Below are 23,913 nucleotides of genomic sequence, written 5' to 3' on the forward strand. Positions count from 1 at the left end.
AACAAAGGAGAGCATTGACCGGTACTCCTTTTTCTTGAGGGTGATCTTTTTTTTAAAAAAAAAATATAATAATAATAATTTTTAAATTAATAAAAAAAATATTTTAGTTTTTTAATAATATTTGTTAACGTTGTTTATATTTTTAGGATAGAGTATTTATTTCGAAAATTAGTAAATTTTTTTATAATTTCAATTAAAATTTAAAGATATGAAAGTATTTTTTTTTGATATAAATGTTGAATTTTTTTTTATATAATTAAAAAAAAAGATATTCGAATCTTATTCTTTAAACAAGAAGTTCATGCACCAGAGTAACAAACTTGGGTACAAATGTTGGATATTTTTTAATAAGAAAGTATTTTAATATAATTAAATGAAAAGACCCAATTAATTTGTGGGTCCATGAATGTGCTATGTATGCTAGAGTTATGAAATCTGACTTTGGACAAATTTGAAATCCGATTTTATTTTATTTTATCTTGAATTAGTGTATGTTTCATGGTGACCGGTCACCGGTGGCGGGACAAGCAAACTATATATAAAAGCAGAATGTTAAAGCCGTTTGGAAGTGCATTGCGTCTTTAGAAGGAGTGGAAAAGCTAATTTCCCACACACTCTCTCTCTCACTTTGATTCTTGTTTTTTGTTCATATCTGTTTCTACAGTTTCGATTGAGACCATCTTTTTAGCAAATATATAAAGGTTTTTAATCATGGAATCCAACGAATTCGAACATCTCTATCTTCTTTGATCCCCTTCACAAATTCCTTTTCTTTTTCATCTTTTCTAAATACCCAAAGCTCTCAAACTTATTTTAGCTTTCATTTCTTTTTTGGGTTTTAAAGTTTCCGAGCTTCAACTTTTGCTGAGAAAGTTTGGGTTTTTTAATGGACTGTTCGTTGGAAGTTGCTAAAATGGAGATGGGTTTGGTTTTTCACGTTTAATTGTTTGTAGTAAGAGAAGTTGCTTGTTCTTTGGTGAGAAAATAAGTGTTTTTTTTTTTATTTTCTTTTAGCAAGATGGGGTTTTTGCTGGTTTGTTCAACAGGGCCACCGATAAAACGAAGGGCAGGATTGAGAATAAAACAGGCGGGTCGAGGGTCGTATCGTGGTAGCTAGAGGAAGGCTAAATTTTGAGTTGTAGTCAGTAATTGGTTTTTAGAGTGTAATAGAAAATCTGTGTTTTTTAGTTGAAAATAGTTGAAGAAAAATGGGGACTAGCGCTTTAAGGCAGTTGTTGAAGAGTTTTTGCAGCAATTCACCTTGGAAATATGCTGTGCTTTGGAAGCTAAGGCACCGGAGCCCCATGTAAGTTTCTCCTTTGGCGTTAATTATAAGAGAAAATGTACTAATCTTTGTTATACCTGAATTTTAACTTGTTCGAATGTCTTGTTGTAGATGGGGTGGCTTCATTCTCTTTGAAATACTATTATTTTTAGGCATAAATGGTTGTTATTACTACAATTTTTGGTGGGGCATATGATCACTTTCATGGTTTTATGAGGATGTTGGTTAACTAGCCTACACAGATTCTCCTGGACTTAAACGTATAAACTTTTGGTAACCTTCGCTCTCATAGCATTCCACTTAGCAGCTGCTGAATGATGCATTTGTAACTAAAGAGACAAAAAGAAATAAGGGTGTGGACTGTAATTGGGGTTTTCTTTTAATAGCAAAACCACGGATAAAGGAAAAGCATTCAGCTTTGCGATGGTTCTATGAGGTGTATTGGATGCTAGTTTGCAAATTTACCTATCAATCCTCTAACAGCATCTGCCATTATTGGACAAGGCCTTTGAGACTCCATAGGCAAATAGAATTATCTTGTACTTTTTTCTCATATTGCCAACGTTTTGTGGCGATCAAAGTATTTGCATTAGGAAATTAATATGTCATGATTCTTATTTTTGTTACATTACTTGATTGCAATTTTAAACTAATTTTGACTCCCCCCGCCCCCCAACCTCTCTATTGTGTGTGGGCTGTGTGTTTTACAAGTTGCCTGCGTTGATTTCAGGAGTTTGACCTGGGAAGATGGGTATTGTGTTTATCCAAGACCAAGAGAATCTGTGGAAAGTATCTCAAGTGATGTTCATTCTAACAGTGAAATCATCCCATCACACTTTGAAACGAGCATCCATGACGGTTGTTTTGGAGGATACCCAATTGGCCTGGTGGTGGCTAATATGTCACATCTTAAGTATGCATGGGGAGAAGGGTAAAATGTTGATCTTAACTTTCATTATTACTAGTCATGTTTGTTTCTCGTGATACAATAACATTTTTACTTTCTGGATATTAAACTGCCCATTGTTTATGGCTCTTCCTGAATGGTAGTTTTAGTATTAAGCCTCAAGAAATTAATTTTGCAGGGGATTTCCTCTGGCTCTCAAGCTACCATTATCCTAAATATATTATTCTGCTCATCACCATCTGCTTGCACCTCTCTCTCTCTCTCTCTCTCTCTGTGTTGCTTGGGAAGATGTTACCAAGCCAAAATTTGCTCTTACAAGTCAGTCCTTTGGAGATGAAACTTCTAGTGACTTTGAATCTCTAAATTTATCAGGGTTGTTGGTAAAGTGGCATATACAGGGAAGCACTGCTGGGTTTCCTATGATGATATTTTCACTGGCAAAGCCAACTCGAAGTTGGTTCCTGAGGTAAGTTTCTAATAATGATACATGATATGTTTAAATGGTTACAGTTCTGCAAATGACGGATAACACACGTTACAAGTGTTATTTTTCAATTGCCAGTGTCCAGAGGAATGGCTACTACAGTTTGCATCAGGAATCAAGGTAACATAATCTTGTACTGCACCTTACTAGCAAGTCTAGATCAATATTTTAGCTACTCCAGGTTCATGCTTCCATGTACACAATGGTGCACATGTTTGCATGCGTTTAATTAGTGCAGGCTTGATGATGAAGTTAGCTGCTCCAGTTTAGATCTTTAAAACAGATGGTATTGCTTATTTGTGATGCTTCTGCAGACTATTGTGCTGGTGCCTGTGCTTCCACATGGAGTTTTTCAACTTGGATCATTGGAGATGGTGTGTATTTGTTCTAAACTTTTCTTATTGGCTATAATAGTATTCTAGTCCAAACAGGTACTTAGATATGTTGTTGTGAAATTTTAACTTTTCCTGTGTCTCTGTCAGTTCTGTTAACCTACACTGTATACAAGAACATCAGAATGGTTTCAATCTCAAGATTTCTAAGAATGTGGTATTGAGATCCATGTGAACAGCCAGTGCATTAATTAATGATGCCTGGAGATGAAACTCTTATTTTCCCCACTGCAACCCCCCACCCAAATGAAAAAACGGACAATCTGTTATGCTGCCTCCATAAGAGATGTCACTGTATATGTATCTTCGTGTGAGTATGTGCGATTGTTTGTGCAGCAATTGGTGGGTGATTGCATTGCAGTTATGGAAGTGGTGCTCTTGTCATATATGTATCTTATGTTCTTCTGTTTGTTTCCCCATCCATCAACAGGTTCCTGAAGATTTATCAACTCCTGCATACATCAAAGATAGATTTTCCTGCAAGGACATTCACACTCAGTTACCATCATTACTAACATCAAGTCTTTTGGAGAAGTTAGAAGAGTCTTCAAGTGCATCAATTAGCCCGCTGAACTCGGAAGATTCAAATGCTGTTGATGGTATCAAGCCATTAAGCATTCAGAATGCATTTCAGGTGCCTGAAATAGATCTGCCAGAGGTTCTTGAAAGTGAGGGTGAAAATAAGATCAGTGTCCCACCAGTTAGCCTCAGTGAAGTATCATCACCACTAAGCCAATCTATAAATTCCTACCAGCTGGCGATGGGGGAGAGTGAAATGTTTGGTTTGTCTTGTATTAAGGAAGAATTGTGGGCAAATCCTGAATATAATGGTTACACTGTGGGAGAGTGTGGAGAAATCTTAGATGGAGTTACATATCCTTACCCAGCCAGTGATTTGCTGGAACCACCCTTTGGAGACTTTAGTGTTTATGATGCTGGTTTCCTTAGCTTCCCCAAAGATTGTGAATTGCACAAAGCACTTGGACCAGCCTTTGAAAAACAGAGCAATGAATACTTTTGGGAGTCATCTTTTTTGACTGAGGATGTATTTAGAGATCTCTTTGATGACATTGAGCCCTCATTCGCTAAAGGAGGTGGTGCAGAGTATCTGTTACAAGCTGTGGTTGGCCACGTATATGATGGTTCTGTTGACATTGCTAATAGATCCAATCATTTCATGACGTCAACGGGACAACTGCCTGTGTCTATTCGACCTCAAAGTGTGATGGGTGATTCAATTCCAGTGAGCCGAGTTACATCTGCACTTGTTGGTGAGGCAAAAAATAATTCTAATTCTAAGACTTCAGCTTCTTTCAAGAGTACAGTGAGCACATTAACTGATGATAAGAATCTGGGAAAAGATTGCTATTACATGCAATCCAGAAAAGGACAAAAGCAATCCAGTGTCACCAAAAGAAGGGCTAGACTTGGTGATAACCCAAGGCCAAGGCCAAGGGATAGACAAATGATACAGGATCGGCTTAAGGAGCTACGAGAACTTGTTCCAAATGGTGATAAGGTCAGTACTTCCTCTGAGTTAGTATCTATTGTGCTTCTTATATGTCGATGCTCATCTGTATTTTTTATGCTATCTAAGTCAATATACTTTTCTAACAATTTCAGTATAGCATTGATGCTCTCTTGGATCACACTGTTAAACACATGCGGTATTTGAGTAGTGTGACCAACCAAGCTGAGAAATTGAAGCAATGGGTGCATCGGGAGGTATGTGAAGTCTAAAGTAATAATATTTAGATTTAACAGTTGCATTTGTTAACTTTTGCTAAAAGTATCCTTTTCTCCCATGCCCTTTCCAATTACCTTTTCTTTTTCTTTATTTTATTTTTCCATGGCATCCTCAAAATCATTACAACTATTTTCAAATTGGATATCCTAAGATGTGTAAGATGCAGCTCTGACTGGAAGAATCATGGTCATTTGAGCTCGAAGTCTAGGGTTTTGTTTTGAGGTCAAGAACCTTGGAGCAAAAGTCAAGATTAGCTATGTAGTTCAAATCAACGATTATTTTCTGGTGTTATGAGCTCAAGGCAGTCAGAAGTACTGAGCTGCGAATGTTATGCTTTGCAGGTAACTGTTCGCAAGAATATGAGATCATCTGAAAGCAAAGATTGTTATCAAATTGGAGCAAGCTGGGCGTTTGAGATTGGAGACAAACTAAAAGCATGCCCCATCGTTGTGGAAGATCTTGCATACCCAGGCCACTTCCTCATAGAGGTCTGTTCTGTGTTTCATAACATGAATATGTTAAGAAACTGTGCAATAATGTCCATATTGCTTGATTTTAAAGTTAAGTGCTAAACTACATCCACTGCAGATGCTATGCAATGAGCATTGTCTGTTCCTGGAGATTGCTCAGGTGATCCGAAGTTTCAATTTAACGATCTTGAAGGGTGTGATGGAGAGCTGTTCAAACAATACATGGGCTCATTTCATTGTTGAGGTATCAGATAGCTTTTAATTTTTAAGTATGTGTTTTGACCATAACGGTTTTTACCATGTCACGGCTGCAAACATTTCTGAGACATAGTTACACTGCATGCAGGCTTCCAGGGGCTTTCACAGACTGGATATATTCTGGCCTTTGATGCAGCTTTTACAGCGTCAAAGAAATCCCATTTCAAGCAAGATTTAGTGATGAATAACTCACTGTCTGTTTTCCCACTTCGAGCAAACTTAAAAGACATATTTGTCCACACAACTTTGTACTACCAGGCGAAGGAATGACAAGCCTACTGATTATTTAATGTATCAGTACTAGTATTTATTGTTCGTGTACAAATTAATTCAGCTGGCACTGCAATCTGCTGTTAAAAGACAAACTAGCCCCTGCAAGAAGAGTACATGCTTAAATGGATGTGCAAACAGCAATATGTACAGTCGTACACTAAGGCGATGAATACATCAAAGAACCCTGACCAGTCAGTGCATCTCTACTCTACCAAAACTGTTCCTCTTTCGATCTTATCAAGAATTTGGGGCCCAAATTGGTGTTTCTGCCAGCAATAGCGTGTGCCACCAACCACAAGCAACATTTTTTGGTAGGCAACCGTCTATGGGAACCGGAGCAGGAGTGTTACGGTCGATTGTATCACCCAGACCAAGCTGCATGCAGGCAACCAAGAGTATGAATTTGACGTTTGTGCTGATAACATATGTCCAGTAGCTAAGTAGAGTGGGTGATTAACATCATACCTGGCCGTACTTATTCCAACCCCAGCTTAGTACTCGGCCATCATCTTGCAAAAAAAACAATAAGCAATTTTAGGCCAGAAACTTTAGAAATTTTATAGTTCTTAGTAATATGTCCATCTTCTCTCTGATTGTTTGAGCAAACCGCCAGAATGTATTATATTTTCTTGTGTGTCTATAGAGTAGATGCCCTTAAACAACTTCTAAGACCCTTATAATTTGTGTTAATCCTTTCAGTTTTTGAATTACTTCAACTACCAAATGTATATATCGTCTTGTGTAGCTATGAAGCCCTTGCACAAATTCTACACCCCAAAAAACCTTAAGGAATATGAATACCAGCTGCAATAAACCAAGAGCTGGTTCTCTTGCCTATCACTTCTTCCTTATGGATGATTCCTAGGGTACTTTGTGTAGTCATACTCATACCTGTAAGTATAGCACTGTGGCGAGCCCCACATGATACCATCTTTGCATGCTTGCCCTCCAAACTTGCGGCATCCAATTGCCTTGGTGATGTCTGAAGCAGACATGGAAACAACTAATTAGTTCAGGAACTTCGCCAGATACCTTCAAAAATTCTTGAATCTTTTTACATGCATATCGATGAAAATGTGGAGTAACAAGCTTAATTCTGATAATAAAAATGAATAAGAACGAACCAGCTTGAAAATCATTTCAATCTAGTTAATAGCTTAATTCAAAGGGTGGTCAATTCCTAGGCTTAGTTTCTGTATCATACAAAGAAAATGAAAGGGACTGCTCATTCTAGCATTTTGGCAGTGACATATATACTTCTTGCTTCCATTGGCCCCTGCTGGAGTAGATGACCAAAGTGAAATAGATAACAGCGTTTAAATATACCTCAGCCTGCTCAGCACCAGTACCCAGCTGTCCAAACTGATTACCACCAAAGGCATATACTTGGCCATCAACAGCTATGCAAACGGTATGCCACAGGCCAGCAGCAACTCCTAGGACTTGTATACCCGAAAAAGAAGAAACGCAAGTTGGTTTCAAAAGATCACTTGTACTTCCTTGGCCACACTGGACAAAAAGAGGCAGAATAATTTTAGTTTCACAGGCAAAATGAATAAACTATAATAATGTAAAGCATTGAGGGTTAGTTTGGTTACAATGAGGATCATATATGACTGAACATATGAGATAAAGTGTCCAATGCCAATAACATGGTTTTAGTTACCCCCCCCATTTCCATTTGTATGTAAGTATGTAAACCCCCATATTTCCATATACATAGATAAGGTGGAGCAATGTTAGAAAGTGCATCATTTTATCCATTCATCTCACCACAAGGGACCAAAATGAAATAAGGAATAAAATGGCAGAATGAAAATTACTACCAACAACAACATAAGCAATAGATTCACATTTATGATATTCACCTGCCCGTAAAGTCCCCAACCGAAGGTAAGTAAAGCTCCAGCATCTACAGTGGAAAAAGTGATAAAGGGGAGTCAGAATATATCAATGGTATTTAACATCTTTATCAAATCTCAGAAAAACAAGCCAAGAATGCAACTAAAAAGTTTGTGATCAACTTGCAACCAGAATCAACCTAAGGAGATCCATATCAGAGAAATATAAGCTAGAATTATCTTGATGAGGTCATAGCCATTGTTGAACGATAATTGCAAAATCATAGCAAATTAAACCAGCATGTTTAGTTTATGGGAAAAAAACCCTAAAGCAATGTAATGAAATTCTACTGCCAAATGCTGACCTGTTATTACTGCACTATGCCGACCTCCACAAGTGATTTCCTTCACATAGCTTCCATACGCTTTAGAAAGTTGCATTTGTGAACTCAAGCTTCCTTGATGAACTGCTAGAGACCTATCTTTTCCAGAAGTAGTTTGTTCAATGCATGGTATGAGGTGCGGAGAAGACACCATTTTTATTCGGGAACCTAGGCCTAGCTGTCCTTCACCTCCATAGCCCCAACCCCAGACCTGTCCCATATCTGAAACCTCGGTAAAAATATGATGCATCAGGTGTCTTGCTTTAGATCAAAAATCTTCCATATCTTCGTACTTCATACAACCTACAAAACTATATGGTGTGATGACAAGAGGAGGCTTCTTCACCTGAAAATACAACTGTCAAGGCTGGCGACCCAAGATGTTGTTTATTTACCTGACAGTGCTAAAGTATGGCGCCCGCCTGCAGCAACACTTGTGATCTTTACTCCTGGACCCAGAGTCACGAGACAGGGAGACACCGTGAAAAATTCATCTCCAGAAGTTAAGCTTTCATGTTCTTCTTTTGCTGCAGATATTCTTCTTCGCTTTGCTGTTTCCTCCCCAGCCTTTCGATTCTCTGTTTGAGAAACTGTTCCACCACTTACATTTGATCCACGCGACTTTGGACTCACTGTAAGAAATTCAACCTCCATAACATTAGTTTGAAACAATTGAAATGGTGCACCATTTGTTACCATCGAGCTATACAGGCTTCAATGAAATCACCTTGTTCAGTTTGTACAGTAGTCTGTTTCCCAACAATATCCTTTTCAAAGCTCCCTCCAGTAACCCAATCATGGGTGATTTTCCCAGAGGGGACACACTCCTTCCAGCCCCATGTGTACCCTTCACCTTTATCTGCACATTGAAAATTAGAAAAGCCCATTCAGATTCTGTTTAGATGAATACATTTTTCAATAAAACAAATAGAGTAAAAACTTGTTTTCATGGCAACAGGCATTCAGACAAAGCCTCCAGCCATGGAAAACATATTACTACCAAACTATCGTCTTAAACAATCTACAAAAAGTTATTAAAGAGGCAAGGTCCCTTATCAAGGAGACTATATAAGCACTTCCATTCTAACACATATTCTGTCAATCGGGAGAATTCAACAACTATTTTCTAAGATATTACCTATATCGTGGTGATGCAAGAACAAATGGTCATCAGCATTTCCCAAATAACTTTCAGAATCTTCATCTCTCAACCAGTAAACATAACTTGTGTACTTGTTTTCTTCGTACCTCAAAGAATTTTATTTGCAAATACTTTATATAAGCTAATCGACATTCTAAGCAAGCAAAAGAGAAATAGGAACTAGAAAAGAATTACCTGTTACAGAAACACAATGAGCCCAACCAGCACCTGCCTTCACTATTGAAGCTTCAGTTGGAAGAGCGAATGGCTCAGGCGTTTCCTTAAAAATTAAAAAAAAAAAATTTTGAGCCCCCAAAAAGAATGTATTGCATTTTATCAATTCAGAGAAAAGTAAACCATTAATTATTTTAACTCAATAAATTAGAGGATCCCTTCAATTACCCCATGCTTCCCTGATGTCAGGTAGCTTTGCCCTTCATCATCTGCTGAACCCCAAGTTATCAGCTTTCCGCAATCTAAATTTCCAAACCAAAAAAAAACCAACTCAGCCATTTTTTCAACTAAAGTTCAATCCTTTCTTCAAAATTTTTCTTTATTCATCAGAACTTTGGCCTAATAGGGAAGTAATTTTGTTTTAATTTCAACTTAAACTCTCTTGAATAAATAGATAAAGCTCCTCAAATCCATAACCCAAATTGATTAATCAAAAACTTAGCTTGAAAACATTAACCAATAAAAAAATCAAACGTCCTTTGAAAGCAAATTGTGAAAAAATTAAAAAAAAAAGGGTTGACCTGAAATGGCCATAGCAAACCCACAACCACCACCACAAACGTCCTTCCACGACGAAGCCGAAGTCGGTAACCGGACGGGAACAGGAGACAGCATCGGAGATTTCTCCGGCGAAGCTCCCGGCAAATATCCCCACATATAAACCGCCATTTCTTTACATTCCTCCATTTTCACTCCTTCTGTTTCATTTCCATTCATTTCTTAACATATTTTAAAGGAAACAAATCCTGTTTTTTTTTTCTTTTTAACTTTCCGGGAAACAAAGATTCAATGCCGAGACAATTTTCTGATCCGTTTTTCTGGAAGAGAAGAGGAGAGAAAACTTAAAAGAGAAACGGTGCATTGAAGCTTGGGAGGGGGACCGTATCATTTACAGAGAAGTAACGTATGCCACGTCGGATGCCACGTCATTTTACCTACACGTGGCGCTATCAGCACCGCGTGTATGTTATTATACCCTTTGCACCACGAGTTCCCTGGAACTTTCTGGAAGGGAGAGAGAGAGAGAGAGATGACTTTCCTAACCTTTTCTAGTTCCCGGAGCTTGTCTGGTTGGTCGCCACGTGGTGGGGCTAGCCTAATAAAAGAAAATTCGGTAAATGTTTAAATCCTATTTTAATCTAGGTTTGTGATTTGGGTTACGTTTTAATCATAGTTTAATTGTTCCTATGTTGGTCTTAGGTTTGGGTCGGAATCCAACGCCTCGGCACGGTCGGGGTTACGTGGCGTCATCTAGATCGTTGCTTTTGGAATAAGCTTTATGATGGAGGGCCACGATGAACATAAACTCAATCGTCATTAGCTTAAATATTGGTTCTTCTTTCTTCCTTAATTTAATGATTAATGATGTCAAAAGTAACCAACAGTTCTGCAACAACTTGTCTAATTTTATGGATCTATCTAGAGCAATGCAGAAGTTTAATCAAGTTTATCAACCTTATGGTACTCACATATTATAATTAATGGTGGGATTTTGAATTTGATTCTTTTGTTATATTAATTCGATAATTTTAATCTATTTACATCAATTTCTATAAAATTTAATTTTTATATTTTTATTTAAAAATAATTTATAACAATACTGAAATTTTATCGGTTAAATTGATGGATAATGTAGTATTCTTGACAGTGTGATTATTTTTTAAATCAATCGAAAAAATTATATTTTATTTTAATTAAATAATAATTAAATATTTTTATAATTTTTTTAAAAATTAAATTTTAGTAATTTTTTTTATTAATGAATGTCTTATAATAAAAAAATCAATTAACATGTTACATCATCAATAGAGGAAGTCACGTGAACAAATTTTATTATAAAAATTTAACATTATTGTAATGAAAAAAGTAGACCAAGTTCATATTTCAACTTATAATTAATTCATTGGTTTGTAAGAACTTGAATTATTGTGAATTTAAGATTAATATGTTTTCATTTTATTTTGCACAGTGTCTTTGAATTAGTAGTTCAAGTGCAACAGTTAATCATGAAATTATTGTACCATCGGTCAAGTTGTTATAACAAAAGACTTTTAATTAGTAGCTGTAATTAGTCATACTTGGTCCGTTAATGTGATAAGGTAACAACTACTCTTTTATCCGCTAGTGGTTTAATTAATTCTACAAGCTAAAAGCAAGTGGTTTTATACTTTTGTTGAAATTTGAAAAAAAAAATTAGAATATGTTACATTAATTAATATATAAAAGTTTTTTCACATATTATTGATTGATTTTAGATTGAGTGTTCATCTTAAAAATTTAAGATGAGTTCAAAAAAGATATTTTATCTTCATTTGTTAATCATTTCGTAAGTTTTTCGATGTTTCATGATACGTGATAAATGTTATATTTACACGTAATTAAAGTGATAATGAAATAGATCCGTATCAATTATTTTATGAGCAACTAAAACCCATAGAAAAGCTGTTACAAGGACTTCATGATATTGCACAGAAGGGTAAAAGAAACTTGGTTGAAACTAACTGAAAGTTCACAGAATCTGTTGATGTATAATCCATGGTGCAGTTTCATTAGGGCGAATGTTGTCTTTTGCCTACTCACAGGCCAACTTCTTGGTGACATGATTGGTTGCTTTTGAGGAGGACCAATTTATTGAGTAAAGTTAGAACTTCCATAGATGCAGAGTCATAATCAATACAGCTTCTAAGCTAGCCAAGAAGCTGCCTGCGTAGAGGGAGAGGTACGGTGATGCTACCACACCCGCAATGCTTCCATTTCTTGATAATCTCAAAAGGGGTAATGCAAGTTGACATATATGGTAACAAACCCTCTTTGATTTGCATATGAGCTTCATCCGAAGCTGTAATGGAAGCTGAAAATGTGAAGCAATCTGATGAACTTACAAGGATAATTAAAGAGCTAGTCTCTTACGACTACGAGTTTCTGTCCTGAATCCTGTTCTTCTACACTTTGATCAATGTCATTGCAATGAAACATTGAACTAAGGAAAAGACAAGTAAAACATTGGTGTCATTATCCCTATGCACAGGAGCTGTCCATTCCATTTAGAGACCCATCATTTTGCTCTGCTGTCAACTTCTTCTGTGATGTTTGTCTTTCTTATGCACTTTTTTTTTTCACCAGAAGTGACACAATTAGCATATATAGACCAAAAAAGTTAGACCAACCAAAATGGTTGGCTTTCATGAAGTTCCAAGTCCATTTCTTCCCCATTTTTTAACTCCATGTGTGTGTATGATTGTCACGAGTCTTCTGACTTGGATTAAAGATGGGAAGCAGACATCCAACTTCAAGGACAATTATTAACGAGCACCAAACTTTGCCATTACCGAACTCGGTCACTTTCTAAGTTTCTGATGCCATAGACCATTGATGGAAACACTTGAAAGTAATGGGAGCCAAAAACTCTGATATTTTAGTGGAATTGGGTTGGCAACTAGATGGTGTAGCAGGAAGAAATCACCCCCAGTTCAGAGTTGTTAGAAGTTTGCCCATGGTAGGTACCGGAAAGGTTTGACCAAGTGCACAACAAAACTATGCAGAATCAATCAGAGACTGATCTGATATGGAAGACCCCACAATGAAGTCCTTGATTTCCCATTTCTACTTAGCCTCCAAAATAGGATCCTATTATGTTGGAGTTCGACAACCTAAGCCCAACTAATTGCTTTTCAACCCAAATCCAACTGGGAGGTTTTCCTGGACTCAGCTGCTTCAAACAGAAATTCTCTTAGTGTTTTTTTTTTCTTAATTTTACATCATGTATTTAGTTTTATATTTTTAATTAAAATCTTAAATTCTAATATGAGAAATTTATTAGATTTATTATTAATTAAGCGAGACATCAAATGAAAACAGAAGATATTCATTTATTTTTAAATTTGAAGATTTCAAATACAAATTGAGATAATTTTAAATGTATATTTCGATTTTATTTCTCTTAACATGTATATTCAATTATATGCGATTACATTAATAGAAGTAGTAAAAAAGGAGAACAGAAGATGGCAATAATTTCAACCCAAAAATAGCTTAAAAGTTCCAGTTATGAGTTGACACATAAACTACATTAAGATTTGAGCAGAAGATCTCTGAGTCTTACAAATGAAACATTATCCACAATAAGAAAATGTTCCCTGTGAACATCTGGTTGAATTGTTTTAAGACAATGTTTATGCTGACACGCTGGTTGCTCGATACTAGGAATTCAAGGACCAAACGAAGTAAAGCTAAAATTTTGGAATGGCCAACAGCCACCCGCTGTATACCCTCCATCCACAGAAATAACCTGTCCGGTGATGTATGAGGCAGCAGGAAGGCAAAGGAATGCCACCAATGATGATATCTCTTCAGGCTCTCCTGTCCTCGGCATCGCTGTTCCAGCTATTAGCCTGATAAATTCCTCAACATAAGGGCTGTCTGGCTTCTGGAAAAGAAACAAAAAGAATCTTAAAACAATTCATACACCTAAAGATATATCTGTCATTCCTCAACTAAGGTATGTTAGAGGAAATATACAGGTATCATGATCGTGGTTTTGACACCCCATGGTGAAACAGTATTGGTCCGAATGTTATCCTTTGCCCACTCACATGCCAAGTTCTTTGTAATTTGGTTGATTGCTCCTGGAAATTGCAACAACCATGGTTAACTTGTGAGATTTTGGCTAATAGCCTGCAAAACTTAAGCTTGCTAACATCTACATAGTATACCTTTAGATGCTGAATAGGCAGACAATCGAGGTAGAGCCAGTGAACCAGCAACAGAGGAGATAAACACAATACTTCCATTTCCTGATGCTTTCAGGAAGGGATGTGCAAGTTGAGAAAGATGGTAAGGAGCCTCAACATTGGTGCTCATTACGGTTGAGTAGTCTTCCAGAGTGTGTTCCACACAAGGCTTGAGCATTGTGATTCCAGCATTATTGACCTGAGGACAAACTTGCTTCCACTTAAATTATTCTAGTTGCTGCACTTCCCCCAAAAGAATAATACCATTTTTATTTTTAGTATATGAGCCAAGAAATAATCAAATTCCAACCTATTTGACAAGTTGAGATTTCATTACTAGAATTTATACGTGCAGCCAGGACTACTCAGCATCACTTGTCAACAAGTTAGCAAATCACAAAAGATTAGGTAAAACAAAACAAACTAGTTCTTTATGGGAATTAGCCAAATATTACTCAAACCTTATCTGACTGAGATATTCACCCAGAAGAATTTTAATGCTCAGAACCGCTAGTGGATATGATAGAAAACATGGAGATCAAGGAAGATTGACAGAACAAAGAAAATAAGATAAAATTGAAGACAAGCTAAGGTGGTAGCTGATATAGCTTGGCAAAGCTCGGGAAAACCGAATTTTAGAACTAGAAACTTACGAGGATGTTGAGTTTGCCATAAAAAACAGAGGAGACAGTCTCCATAAGCTTCTCTCTTTGCTCTCTAGATGAGAGATCACAAACAGAACCACTCACTTTAAACCCTTTACTCTGCCATTCTTGTAGCCTTTCATTAATCTCTGCCTGGTTCCGGGAACATGTATGAACCACTGCCCCGAGCGCTGCTAGTTCTTCCACAATGGCATATCTGACATACAGGAAAACAATCAAATTAGTCCACATCGAAAATATCAGTATCAGAATGAATTGAAGTAGCATATGATGTTCAGAAACATAACAAAACAGAAAGAGAAGAAGAAAAAATAGAGAGAATGATGGGAGTTCGAACCCTATGCCTCTTGTTCCACCGGTGACAAGGGCAGTCATACCCTGAAGAGACCATCTTTGATTCTTGCAACCTGGTCCTGCTCCAGCCATGTTAGCACTGCTACTTTCTTCTTCTTCCTTCAGTTTTTGAAATGAATAGAAAAAACTAACTACTGCCAGTACTTAACAGCTTAAATTGAAACGTGGATAAAACAATTTCTATTAAGAAATTATCCATAGAAATTATCCATTGGCTATTGTCAACCCTTTGTCACCCGAACAAAGAAAATTACAATCCAGAAAAAGACAAACCGTCAACGTCGAAACCATCGAGCTACCTGCTTTTTAGCTCATGGCTTCTCTTTCTAACTTGATTCCAGGTCCGGATTAGTACTTGTTGGGGGCAAAAATCTAGCTAATTTCACTGTTAGATGAATGAGGATATCAGACAGTTGAGTACTGTTATAAATTGTTTAGGAATCTTTTGCAATGGATTAAAAAATCTCAAACCCCCATTTACCATGATTTGATTCTTTACATTGCTAGGAAGGATCCACAGAAAGTAACCTATATTTGATTCTTGGTGTAGAATTGTTAAGTTAGCATTAGCTTTTACTAGATTAATATAATGCAATTTCAATGTTTAAGATAGCAAGATTGAGAATCTGATGATCATCAGAAAGGCAAGCAGCATCTTTGACCCTGTCATTGGATGATAAAGCAAGTTCTAAAGCCCGCAGGTGAACCAACTGGTGCTTGCCTCTCGCTTCCCACCATTGTATGTATGAAATATATATATATATATATATATGTATATATATTATTTCTTAATATTCTTACAACTAAAAAGAATATGGAAAAGGTCAAAGAGTCTCAAGAAATCGTAGTATGAATAGTTCTAGACATTAAGCTTTTATCCTTAAAATTTGTATTATTTATTGTAATTATGCATCGAATATAACATACTAAAAGACTATAACGTGACAGCAAACTCCGATATTACACGTTTTGAATTAATTAATAATATAATAGATATGTATATACAGGGGCGGATCCTCCTTCTGGGATGGACCCCCCAAAATTAAAATTTTTTTTACATATTATATAAAATTTTTAAAATTTTTTATAATTTTTATAATTTTTTATTTAGTAATTAATACAAAAAAATAACAAAATAATTTCATAATACTTCACTCAATTTTCAAGGTTTTTTTTTAATTTTTTTCAATTTATATTATTATTATTTATATATTTATTTATTTCTATTCTATTTACACATATATTTTAAATTTTTATAAATTTTTTTTTTACAAATTCCTACGAACCATCAACCATATTCTTTTTTTTTTTATATTATGTCATATATGAATTCTATATTCTACTTGTCATATTCATCTTTTTTTATTATGTAGATTTTATTTTGTATAATTTTAATATTTAAAAATAAATAAATTATTATGTGATTTTCAAATATAAGTTGCATTATTGCATTGTTGCTTAAAATCTCATCAACATATCATTTTTTTATTCAGAATAACTAATGCGTTCTAATATATATCTTGTAAAATTAAAGTAACAAAGATATACAAATTGATAGAATAAAATAATTATATTTCTTTCAATACAAATTTATTTATTATATATTTTTAATGGCTTTCAAAATAATTTTTTTATTTCTCAAACTATTTGATAAAATTAGAGTCATTATGGTTAGTATATTGCTAGTTAAGCCCAACAAATAAATTTTAAACTAATATGTTAAGCTTATCAAATTTTTTAAAAAAATAAAAGTGAATCTAGTAATCTAAATCCATTAAGTTTTAATATAAATCTAAATCTATCATAACATATTATATCTTAACAGTCTAACCTAATAACCTATCATAATATATTATATCTTAATAGCTCAACCCAATAACCCAATATATTAATTAACAATTTAAAAGGCAAATAGAAAGAAAAAAAGAAAGTTAGAACACACAAAGTAAAGAGACAATTCACTTGAGTTGAAAAAATTATTTTCTCTTCCACTCTTACTCGCAGAGAGTGAGAGAAACTCCTTTTATAATTCTATTCATAAATAATATTTATGACACCACCATTATTGTTAAAGTGCTTTTTTTTATATCCAATATCTTGTAAATTTTATTTATTCTTTTAGATGAGTGATAATTAAATTATATATAAAGTTTTTTTTATTGTTTAGTGTTTCTTTATATTTGGCCTCCTTTTAAAAAAGCTATAGCTCCGCCCTTGTATACATATAAATAATATAAAAAAATCTCATGCATGAAAATGATATCATGATATAGTATGATATAAAAATTGACAATCGGGTTTCACTCTTTTGCTTTTTTGTATATTTTTTCATCGGGGTAATATATTTATTTTAAAATGGTGATTTTAAAAAATCACAAAAATCTATTAAGTTAGGAATATATATCCTAAGCATAAAAATATAGTAAAGATTACTCTACCTATTACCAATTGATGTTACATACTCATCTTAAAAATTTAATATAATAATAATATCAACTAAGTATTGCGTTCATTCACTGGTCTCTCTCTTAATTTATATCGCGTGATAGGTCCATAACGAGGAGCATCACCCGTAAGCGAAGTGCTTTCCATCAGCAAGAACTTTTAGCAGGATGGAAAAGTGTTGTTTTGTGTGGAGACTTATGAGGGAGGTGGGATTCTCTGGGTTAGAGAAAGAAAAAAACAGATAGACAAGTAGGGGGGGAAAATTGAAAAGTTCAAGAGAATAAACAAAGGAGCACGCTCTGCAAAATATAAGTTTTTTATTAGGATGAGTCGGCAGCAGCATACCCCAAAAGAAAGAGACTGTGTCTTTCTTGTCTAAATGTTGAATGGTAGCAAGTCCAGCCAGCAATGGCTTTGTAACAAGAGAAACAAGAGTCGCTATCTGATTGTCGCTCTCCCTACTCATTTTAAACATCAAAGACTTTAATCCTTCTACTTCTTCCTGTTGCCTATACTCTGACTCTACTACTCTATTTGTATTATTTTTACTCTTTTCTTCTTCCAGGCCCAAGTCTTTTCGAGTCTCGTTGTCATTGTACGTAAGACTTCACTCTAGTTCACCAAGGCCCATAACAAAGCCCAAAAAAATTCTTCTTTCGGTTTTCAATATCAGAGTTATCTCTATTTATATGTTCGTAATTCATATCATGTGATAAATATATTATTCTTACACGTATAAAAAAGTATTGAAGTGATAAAAAAAGAAATCTCATATATTTTAATTAAAAGTATTTCTTTGCATTCGAATATTTAACTCATTTATTAGTGTATAATCTTCTTATTTAAAAAATACGATTCGAATTCCCTTTCTCTCAATTATATATATAAAAAAATTAACAGTACTTTGAGAATTTAAATATAACAGATGTGTTTTTATCTATTCATTATTAATTAGTTTTAGATCAGATGTCTATCCTAAAAATTTAATGCAATTATTCCTATGAGTTTTTCCTCTGAATTCTTATTATCCTCTAACTATATTTTAATTAAGGGTTTGAACTTTTGGCTAACAAAAATAATTAGGGCAAACTAATGACCACCGTATTCTTGTACAGTGAATAAATTAAGTCACCAAGCCTAATAAATTAAGATAAAGAAAATACCCAAAAAAGGAAATAAATTAAGATCACAAACCCCAAGTCCAACACATTCCATGAACAAGAAGAACATTAAGTCACGACATGCTCTCGTGTCTGAAAGATGACAACTGCAACTGTATATTTATTATTTAAATTTAAACATGGTTCATTGTCTACCTTGCCGTGTTAGTTCTCACAAAAAAAGAATGATTTCTTTTAATAATCAAAATTAGCGACATTGACAATGATTTATAACCAAATTCTTTTCAGATCTTCGAACAGACTACCTCTTTAAGAAATTAAATTCAGTAGAAATTTCTAAATCAAATGTTTGAACTTGAGTCTCGTAAAAGACATTAAAATAAAATATAAAACGAATTCTAACAAAGGTTTTTAAGTTGTTTAGAGTTCGTGGTTGACGGGAAACATTATTGTTAATATAAACTTAAACGAACCAAAAATTTAAAGACAAAGGAAAAAAATTTTGTCAAAATTTCACTGGAAAAAAAAAACGAAGATGATCTGAGTCATTATACATAATTAACGTAAGAAAATCGTACCCTTTGAACCATGTTGTGGAGTGATTTAAGGTTGATATTCTACCTACGTACTTGTCAAATTTATAATTATTAATAATGAATGTTCACGAAAGCTGTATTAATTTAAAGTACTAGTTGCACCTAAAATTTGTCTGTATTTTATTTAAAAACTCATTAGGTTTACAATATGGGATAAGGATCCTGACCGACACCCTTTTCTTTGAAATAATTCATTGATTAAATGCATTGAAAAGTATTTAACAATTATCAATGTATTTAAGCAAGATTAAGGTGTAGCAAGATGGGTACCAAGATTTTGATTTGAAGCCAATGGTGACAGTAACGAAATAATATAATATCTTTTTAATATCAAACAAAAGAATAAAATAGATTATGATTTATAAAATAATTAAATGTTGCTAATTTTCTTAGTTTGTTTAATAATAGACGTACCATTATGCTGTCATCAGTGTCATATCATACCCAAATATCCGCCGTATGCTTTCATACTCATATTTAAATAATTATATTAATTATTTATTTTAATCTTGATTTGTTATTTTTTTAAAATTAAAGATATCTTCAACATATTTACGTAAGAAGGGTCTTTTCACTTGTTATCAACTTATTTTAAATTAGATATGGTTTTAAAAATTTAAGATATTATCAAAGCAGATGCTGTCTTAATTCACTTTTCCTTTTATGATTCATGTCGTATGATCAATTTGTATTCTTTACACGTGAAGAGAATATTGAAGTGATAATACAAAAAATTTCATATCAATTAGGTAAGAGATATACAAATAAATATAACTTTGTTTCTTTATTTCTAATTATTTCCGTTTTGAAATAATGAAAGTTAAGGAGGAAGACAGTTTATGTGAAATCTTTAAAGAATTGACAATAATCTGACTAGTAGACTAATTTTAAACTTAACCCAAAAAAAAAAAACGAAAAAGGTGTCTTAATCTTGATAATAGTATCTAATTTTAGAGAACTTGTAGATCCTTTCTCTTTTGTCTTATCTTTTGGAATGAATTGATTCTAGTTAATGAACTACACTAACGTTTAAAAACTATCACATTGATGGGGAAATAAAATTTAAAAAAAAAATCCACAAATAATTAATTCATCCAAGCGTAATGGTTTGGACAAAGAATTTTACAACCAAATCTCAGGCAGCTAGAATTGTTAATAATAAAGAAATAAAAAAAAAATAAAGGCTTCATTATCTCTTCCGGGGATCAGGAGAAATTCCTTATTGTTGACTGGTTTTTTTTGGCTCAAAATTCAAAGGGTCTGCAACGCGTTCCGAGAAGATTCCATGTAAACATTATTCAATAGAAAGAAGAATTCAACAGATGAATGAAAGAATGAAAGTTTAGATGGAAAATATGGTCGAGCTTGGTGGAGGCAAATGGCCAATTGTTTGCTTAAAACCAAGGGGTCTTTGCCCAGGTTTTCTTCTTGAAGCAAACATTCACGTGATGCATGCTTCCTGGAAATTTTGTTTATCAATCAATAATTAATTAAATAAAATATTACGTTTTAAAAAGTTTATAAAATATTTTTAAAAAAAATTATTTTTTTATTGTGTTTAATCAAATCTGTATAGTTTTATATATTTTGAACTAAATAAACATAATGATTAATGGTTGACTAACGTTCATTAATCAGTCATTTTATACTTACGTGAAACTAACTTGAAGGGCGAAAAATATAATATGACAATATCATAATGTCACATCAACATATTATATTACTATCTATTATGACATGTCAGTATCACATGACATAAAATGATAAATGATATTCTATCTAACAAATTAACGATATTTAGTAATAATATCTTATTTAGTTCAAAATAAAAATATAAAAACTTGATTGAATATAATAAAAAAATAATAATTTATTTAAATTTTTTTGAATAATTTAAAAAATTTTGGAACTATTATGCCAAAGAAAAAATGTATAGCATGTACAGAACAAGACTCGGATACTGTCAATGATGTCCGAACAGAAGCAAGTTTTTAAGAACAGAAGTTGGCAACTGAGGAATTATAAATGAAGACCGATAATTAATTATGAATGGCAAGTAGCAAAATGTAGAGAAGAGAACTATAATATATTTTTCTAAACGATAGAAAAATTGAATTCAAAATCGTCTGTTTTAATAAGATGTTATTCAGTCAATCGAAACCGAGATTAAGTCTTCATGAATCTTTAACTTGATTTTCAGAGTAAGTTCCTCCACAGCAATAAGGACAATTTCAATGAGCAAGGACTGAAAAGTTAAAACGTATTTAATTATTAATGAAATCAAGACTAAGTAAAGTATTATGTACTAAATTTGACTAGTTAATTAAGTTCTGACCCATCATTTATATATGAACTGTGAGCTTATAGAAAAAAGCAGGAGGTACAGTCCAATTATAATAGTCCACATTCTTTGCTTGTTTAATCTTTAGAATCTTCAGAAGACTTGTTTGCATCATCTGGGAAAGTTTATATGTTGTTAGGAGAGACGTTTACTAACACAAAAGAGCTTTGATTGATTACTGTCATCCGTCCAAAAAGGTCCAAAAAGATATTACATATATGTTTTAAGATTAAAATAGTTAAAATTCAACCAAACAAAAGAAAAAAATAGATAAAATTCTGAGGAAATTCTTCATTATCGATTTGAATAAAAATAAATTTCAAAACAAAATCATTCTTCTTGGAGACTTGGACTAGTTAATGTGCATTAATCTGTTTTATGTAAGATCCAATAGACTTGTCTATTATAGTCATTGAGCTGACACTATGAAACATTTCTTTGTTCAGAATAATGGTTGATGTATATCATAACCCCGATGAGGGTTTGTCATAATTAGATTGAAGATGGTGACAGAGGGTGACAATTGTCACCCTCAATTTTTAAATTTTTTTAATTTTCTGGTAAGTCATTACTCGTGTAAAATTTTGAATCCATTACTTGACTTGATCATGATAACTCGATCATTACGCAATTGTTTTCATGAATACATAATCACATCTCTCCTTTAAACAAGAAATTATAAGTTTTAGTGTACCTTTCTAGAACAAAGATTGTGTGGTGCCATTAATTCATGGATGTGGTCATCCATATCTAATTCCACATTTGATTAAATTATATTATAAGCCTCCACCATTTATCATATTTTATTTAACCACACTTGGGAAGACATTCGCCAACCTTCTCGTTTCCTCCCAAATGATAAATTACCTTTATTTGCCTCTTAAAGGAATCCGAAATCCAAACTACAATTACTCTTTCAAGAGTATGTCTCGAGACTCTCTATGTTGCCCCTGAAAATAAAGTGGACAAAAGTGGAAAAGGAACAAGGAGAGAGAAAAATAATGTTTTGTTCTTTAGTTTCCATGGCAATAATATAATTAGGAAAGTAAAATGCCTTGTGTTTAATTATATTGCACCTTTCAAAATGGTATAAATATTGTACTACTACTTAGTTAAAGAACGACCTTGTACATGTCTCCATTCGTTTAAGATAGAAAAAGGGTTTCGAAATAGAGGTATAGGGTATCTAATTGGAGACATTGTAATTTGTTCATACACCCTGTGAAGTTAATGCTTTTGTAAATTCTCTAGCTAAATTCAGGGTAGATCGTTTTGAAATATTTTTTACATATACGATGGGAGTGCTTCCTTGAATGGGGATACTTAAGCTTATCGTGTGTTTGATGTTGTTTCTTCTGTATTGAGAAGTTGGTTCTGAATTGTTTCAGATCTGTTAATTTTTTACTATATCAAGTACTTTTAATATTTTCTGTTTACTATGTGTTGTTGTAAACTTTAATCTGATCTCTTGTTGTTGATCAGAATTTGTTATGAGTTATTAATACTCAATAAAATTTATTCTGATTGTGCAAAGATGAGGACATGTCAGGATTTTATGTCCTGCCTGTACTAAATTGCATTACTATCATGTAAGGGTAGTTTTTTATAATTAAATTTTTTTTTTTTTATATTTGAGGGACTGAAAATTTTAACTTACTCTCTTTTGAAAGGGAGATTATTCATTAATCAATGACTTAAATGCTCAGATATTTTTTATAACCAAATGTTAATAATGAATTTGAATACATTAAAAAAAAATATAAGATTCGAGCCCGACAATCAAAAGACCAGAATGACACTATCATTTATATACATTCTAATTAATTAGGGGCATATATAGCTGTAGGGTCATTCTTGCCACAATAATCTTTGAACCAATGTAAAAGGCAAGTGGAAATAGGATTGATCTTTTATATAAGAAGGGAAGGGAATAAAACTAATAGGAAAATGATGATATTGAGTCCAAAGATGACATCTAAGCACTAAATGTCGCATATTCAAACAATTGTGCCATCTCTTTTGCTATGTTTCTCTAGGATTTCTGTCAGACGATCACAGTTTGTCTGTAAGCAGCTACATCGCAGAAGTACCTCCACTCCATTCAGGACCCACCTTTGTAATTTCGTAAGCCATTTTTCCTCTTAAAGAAACAAAGAAGAGTAGCTACACACACTTAGACACCAAAAGGTAGAGTAGCCATCAATTCATTCATCTTCCAAACAACTCTCCAAGCAATATAGCTAGAT

The 23,913-nt window shown here is 33.6% G+C and overlaps 3 protein-coding genes across 5 annotated transcripts; 1 reads left to right on the forward strand and 2 right to left on the reverse strand.

Annotated features, from left to right (window-relative positions):
* LOC18597700 (transcription factor EMB1444) lies at window positions 571–6,651 on the forward strand. Its single transcript, XM_007026867.2, has 10 exons — window positions 571–1,306; window positions 2,016–2,216; window positions 2,565–2,658; window positions 2,755–2,796; window positions 2,991–3,050; window positions 3,499–4,587; window positions 4,692–4,793; window positions 5,157–5,303; window positions 5,404–5,529; window positions 5,632–6,651. Exons 1-10 carry the CDS (start codon window positions 1,209–1,211, stop codon window positions 5,719–5,721), a joined length of 2,049 nt encoding a protein of 682 aa, XP_007026929.2. The 5' UTR covers window positions 571–1,208; the 3' UTR covers window positions 5,722–6,651.
* Window positions 5,793–10,276, reverse strand: LOC18597701 (ultraviolet-B receptor UVR8). Of its 2 annotated transcripts, XM_018121485.1 has the most exons (12): window positions 9,937–10,276; window positions 9,584–9,657; window positions 9,377–9,461; window positions 9,179–9,280; window positions 8,768–8,899; window positions 8,436–8,672; window positions 8,023–8,262; window positions 7,685–7,728; window positions 7,143–7,325; window positions 6,708–6,798; window positions 6,282–6,325; window positions 5,793–6,191 (listed from the first exon to the last, which is right to left on the reverse strand). In XM_018121485.1, exons 1-12 carry the CDS (start codon window positions 10,130–10,132, stop codon window positions 6,054–6,056), a joined length of 1,566 nt encoding a protein of 521 aa, XP_017976974.1. In that variant the 5' UTR covers window positions 10,133–10,276; the 3' UTR covers window positions 5,793–6,053. The 2 variants fall into 2 exon arrangements, with proteins under 2 accessions (XP_017976974.1, XP_007026937.2); XM_007026875.2 differs by lacking the exon at window positions 9,179–9,280 and having other exon boundaries at window positions 9,937–10,259.
* On the reverse strand, window positions 13,427–15,367 carry LOC18597702 (tropinone reductase homolog At5g06060). Of its 2 annotated transcripts, none has more exons than XM_007026879.2 (5): window positions 15,148–15,367; window positions 14,799–15,006; window positions 14,128–14,344; window positions 13,934–14,040; window positions 13,427–13,838 (listed from the first exon to the last, which is right to left on the reverse strand). In XM_007026879.2, exons 1-5 carry the CDS (start codon window positions 15,234–15,236, stop codon window positions 13,623–13,625), a joined length of 837 nt encoding a protein of 278 aa, XP_007026941.2. In that variant the 5' UTR covers window positions 15,237–15,367; the 3' UTR covers window positions 13,427–13,622. The 2 variants fall into 2 exon arrangements, with proteins under 2 accessions (XP_007026941.2, XP_017976975.1); XM_018121486.1 differs by having other exon boundaries at window positions 13,427–13,841; window positions 15,148–15,319.

This window comes from Theobroma cacao, chromosome 5 (genome assembly GCF_000208745.1).
Source record: "Theobroma cacao cultivar B97-61/B2 chromosome 5, Criollo_cocoa_genome_V2, whole genome shotgun sequence".
Classification (NCBI taxonomy): domain Eukaryota; kingdom Viridiplantae; phylum Streptophyta; class Magnoliopsida; order Malvales; family Malvaceae; genus Theobroma; species Theobroma cacao.

Bases quoted from the DNA above. Each gene is read 5' to 3' on its own strand.
- LOC18597700 (XM_007026867.2), top strand. From the start codon at position 1,209: ATGGGGACTAGCGCTTTAAGGCAGTTGTTGAAGAGTTTTTGCAGCAAT. The intron at 2,217-2,564 runs GTAAAATGTTGA...TAAATTTATCAG, and splicing joins AAGTATGCATGGGGAGAAGG to GGTTGTTGGTAAAGTGGCAT. The intron at 2,797-2,990 runs GTAACATAATCT...ATGCTTCTGCAG, and splicing joins AGTTTGCATCAGGAATCAAG to ACTATTGTGCTGGTGCCTGT.
- LOC18597701 (XM_018121485.1), bottom strand. From the start codon at position 10,132: ATGAATGGAAATGAAACAGAAGGAGTGAAAATGGAGGAATGTAAAGAA. The intron at 9,658-9,936 runs GTCAACCCTTTT...TTGGAAATTTAG, and splicing joins GTTTGCTATGGCCATTTCAG to ATTGCGGAAAGCTGATAACT. The intron at 7,326-7,684 runs GTGAATATCATA...CTTTTTGTCCAG, and splicing joins GTTGGGGACTTTACGGGCAG to TGTGGCCAAGGAAGTACAAG.
- LOC18597702 (XM_018121486.1), bottom strand. From the start codon at position 15,236: ATGGCTGGAGCAGGACCAGGTTGCAAGAATCAAAGATGGTCTCTTCAG. The intron at 14,345-14,798 runs GTAAGTTTCTAG...GTTTGTCCTCAG, and splicing joins ATGGCAAACTCAACATCCTC to GTCAATAATGCTGGAATCAC. The intron at 13,842-13,933 runs GTATATTTCCTC...TTTCTTTTCCAG, and splicing joins AAACCACGATCATGATACCT to AAGCCAGACAGCCCTTATGT.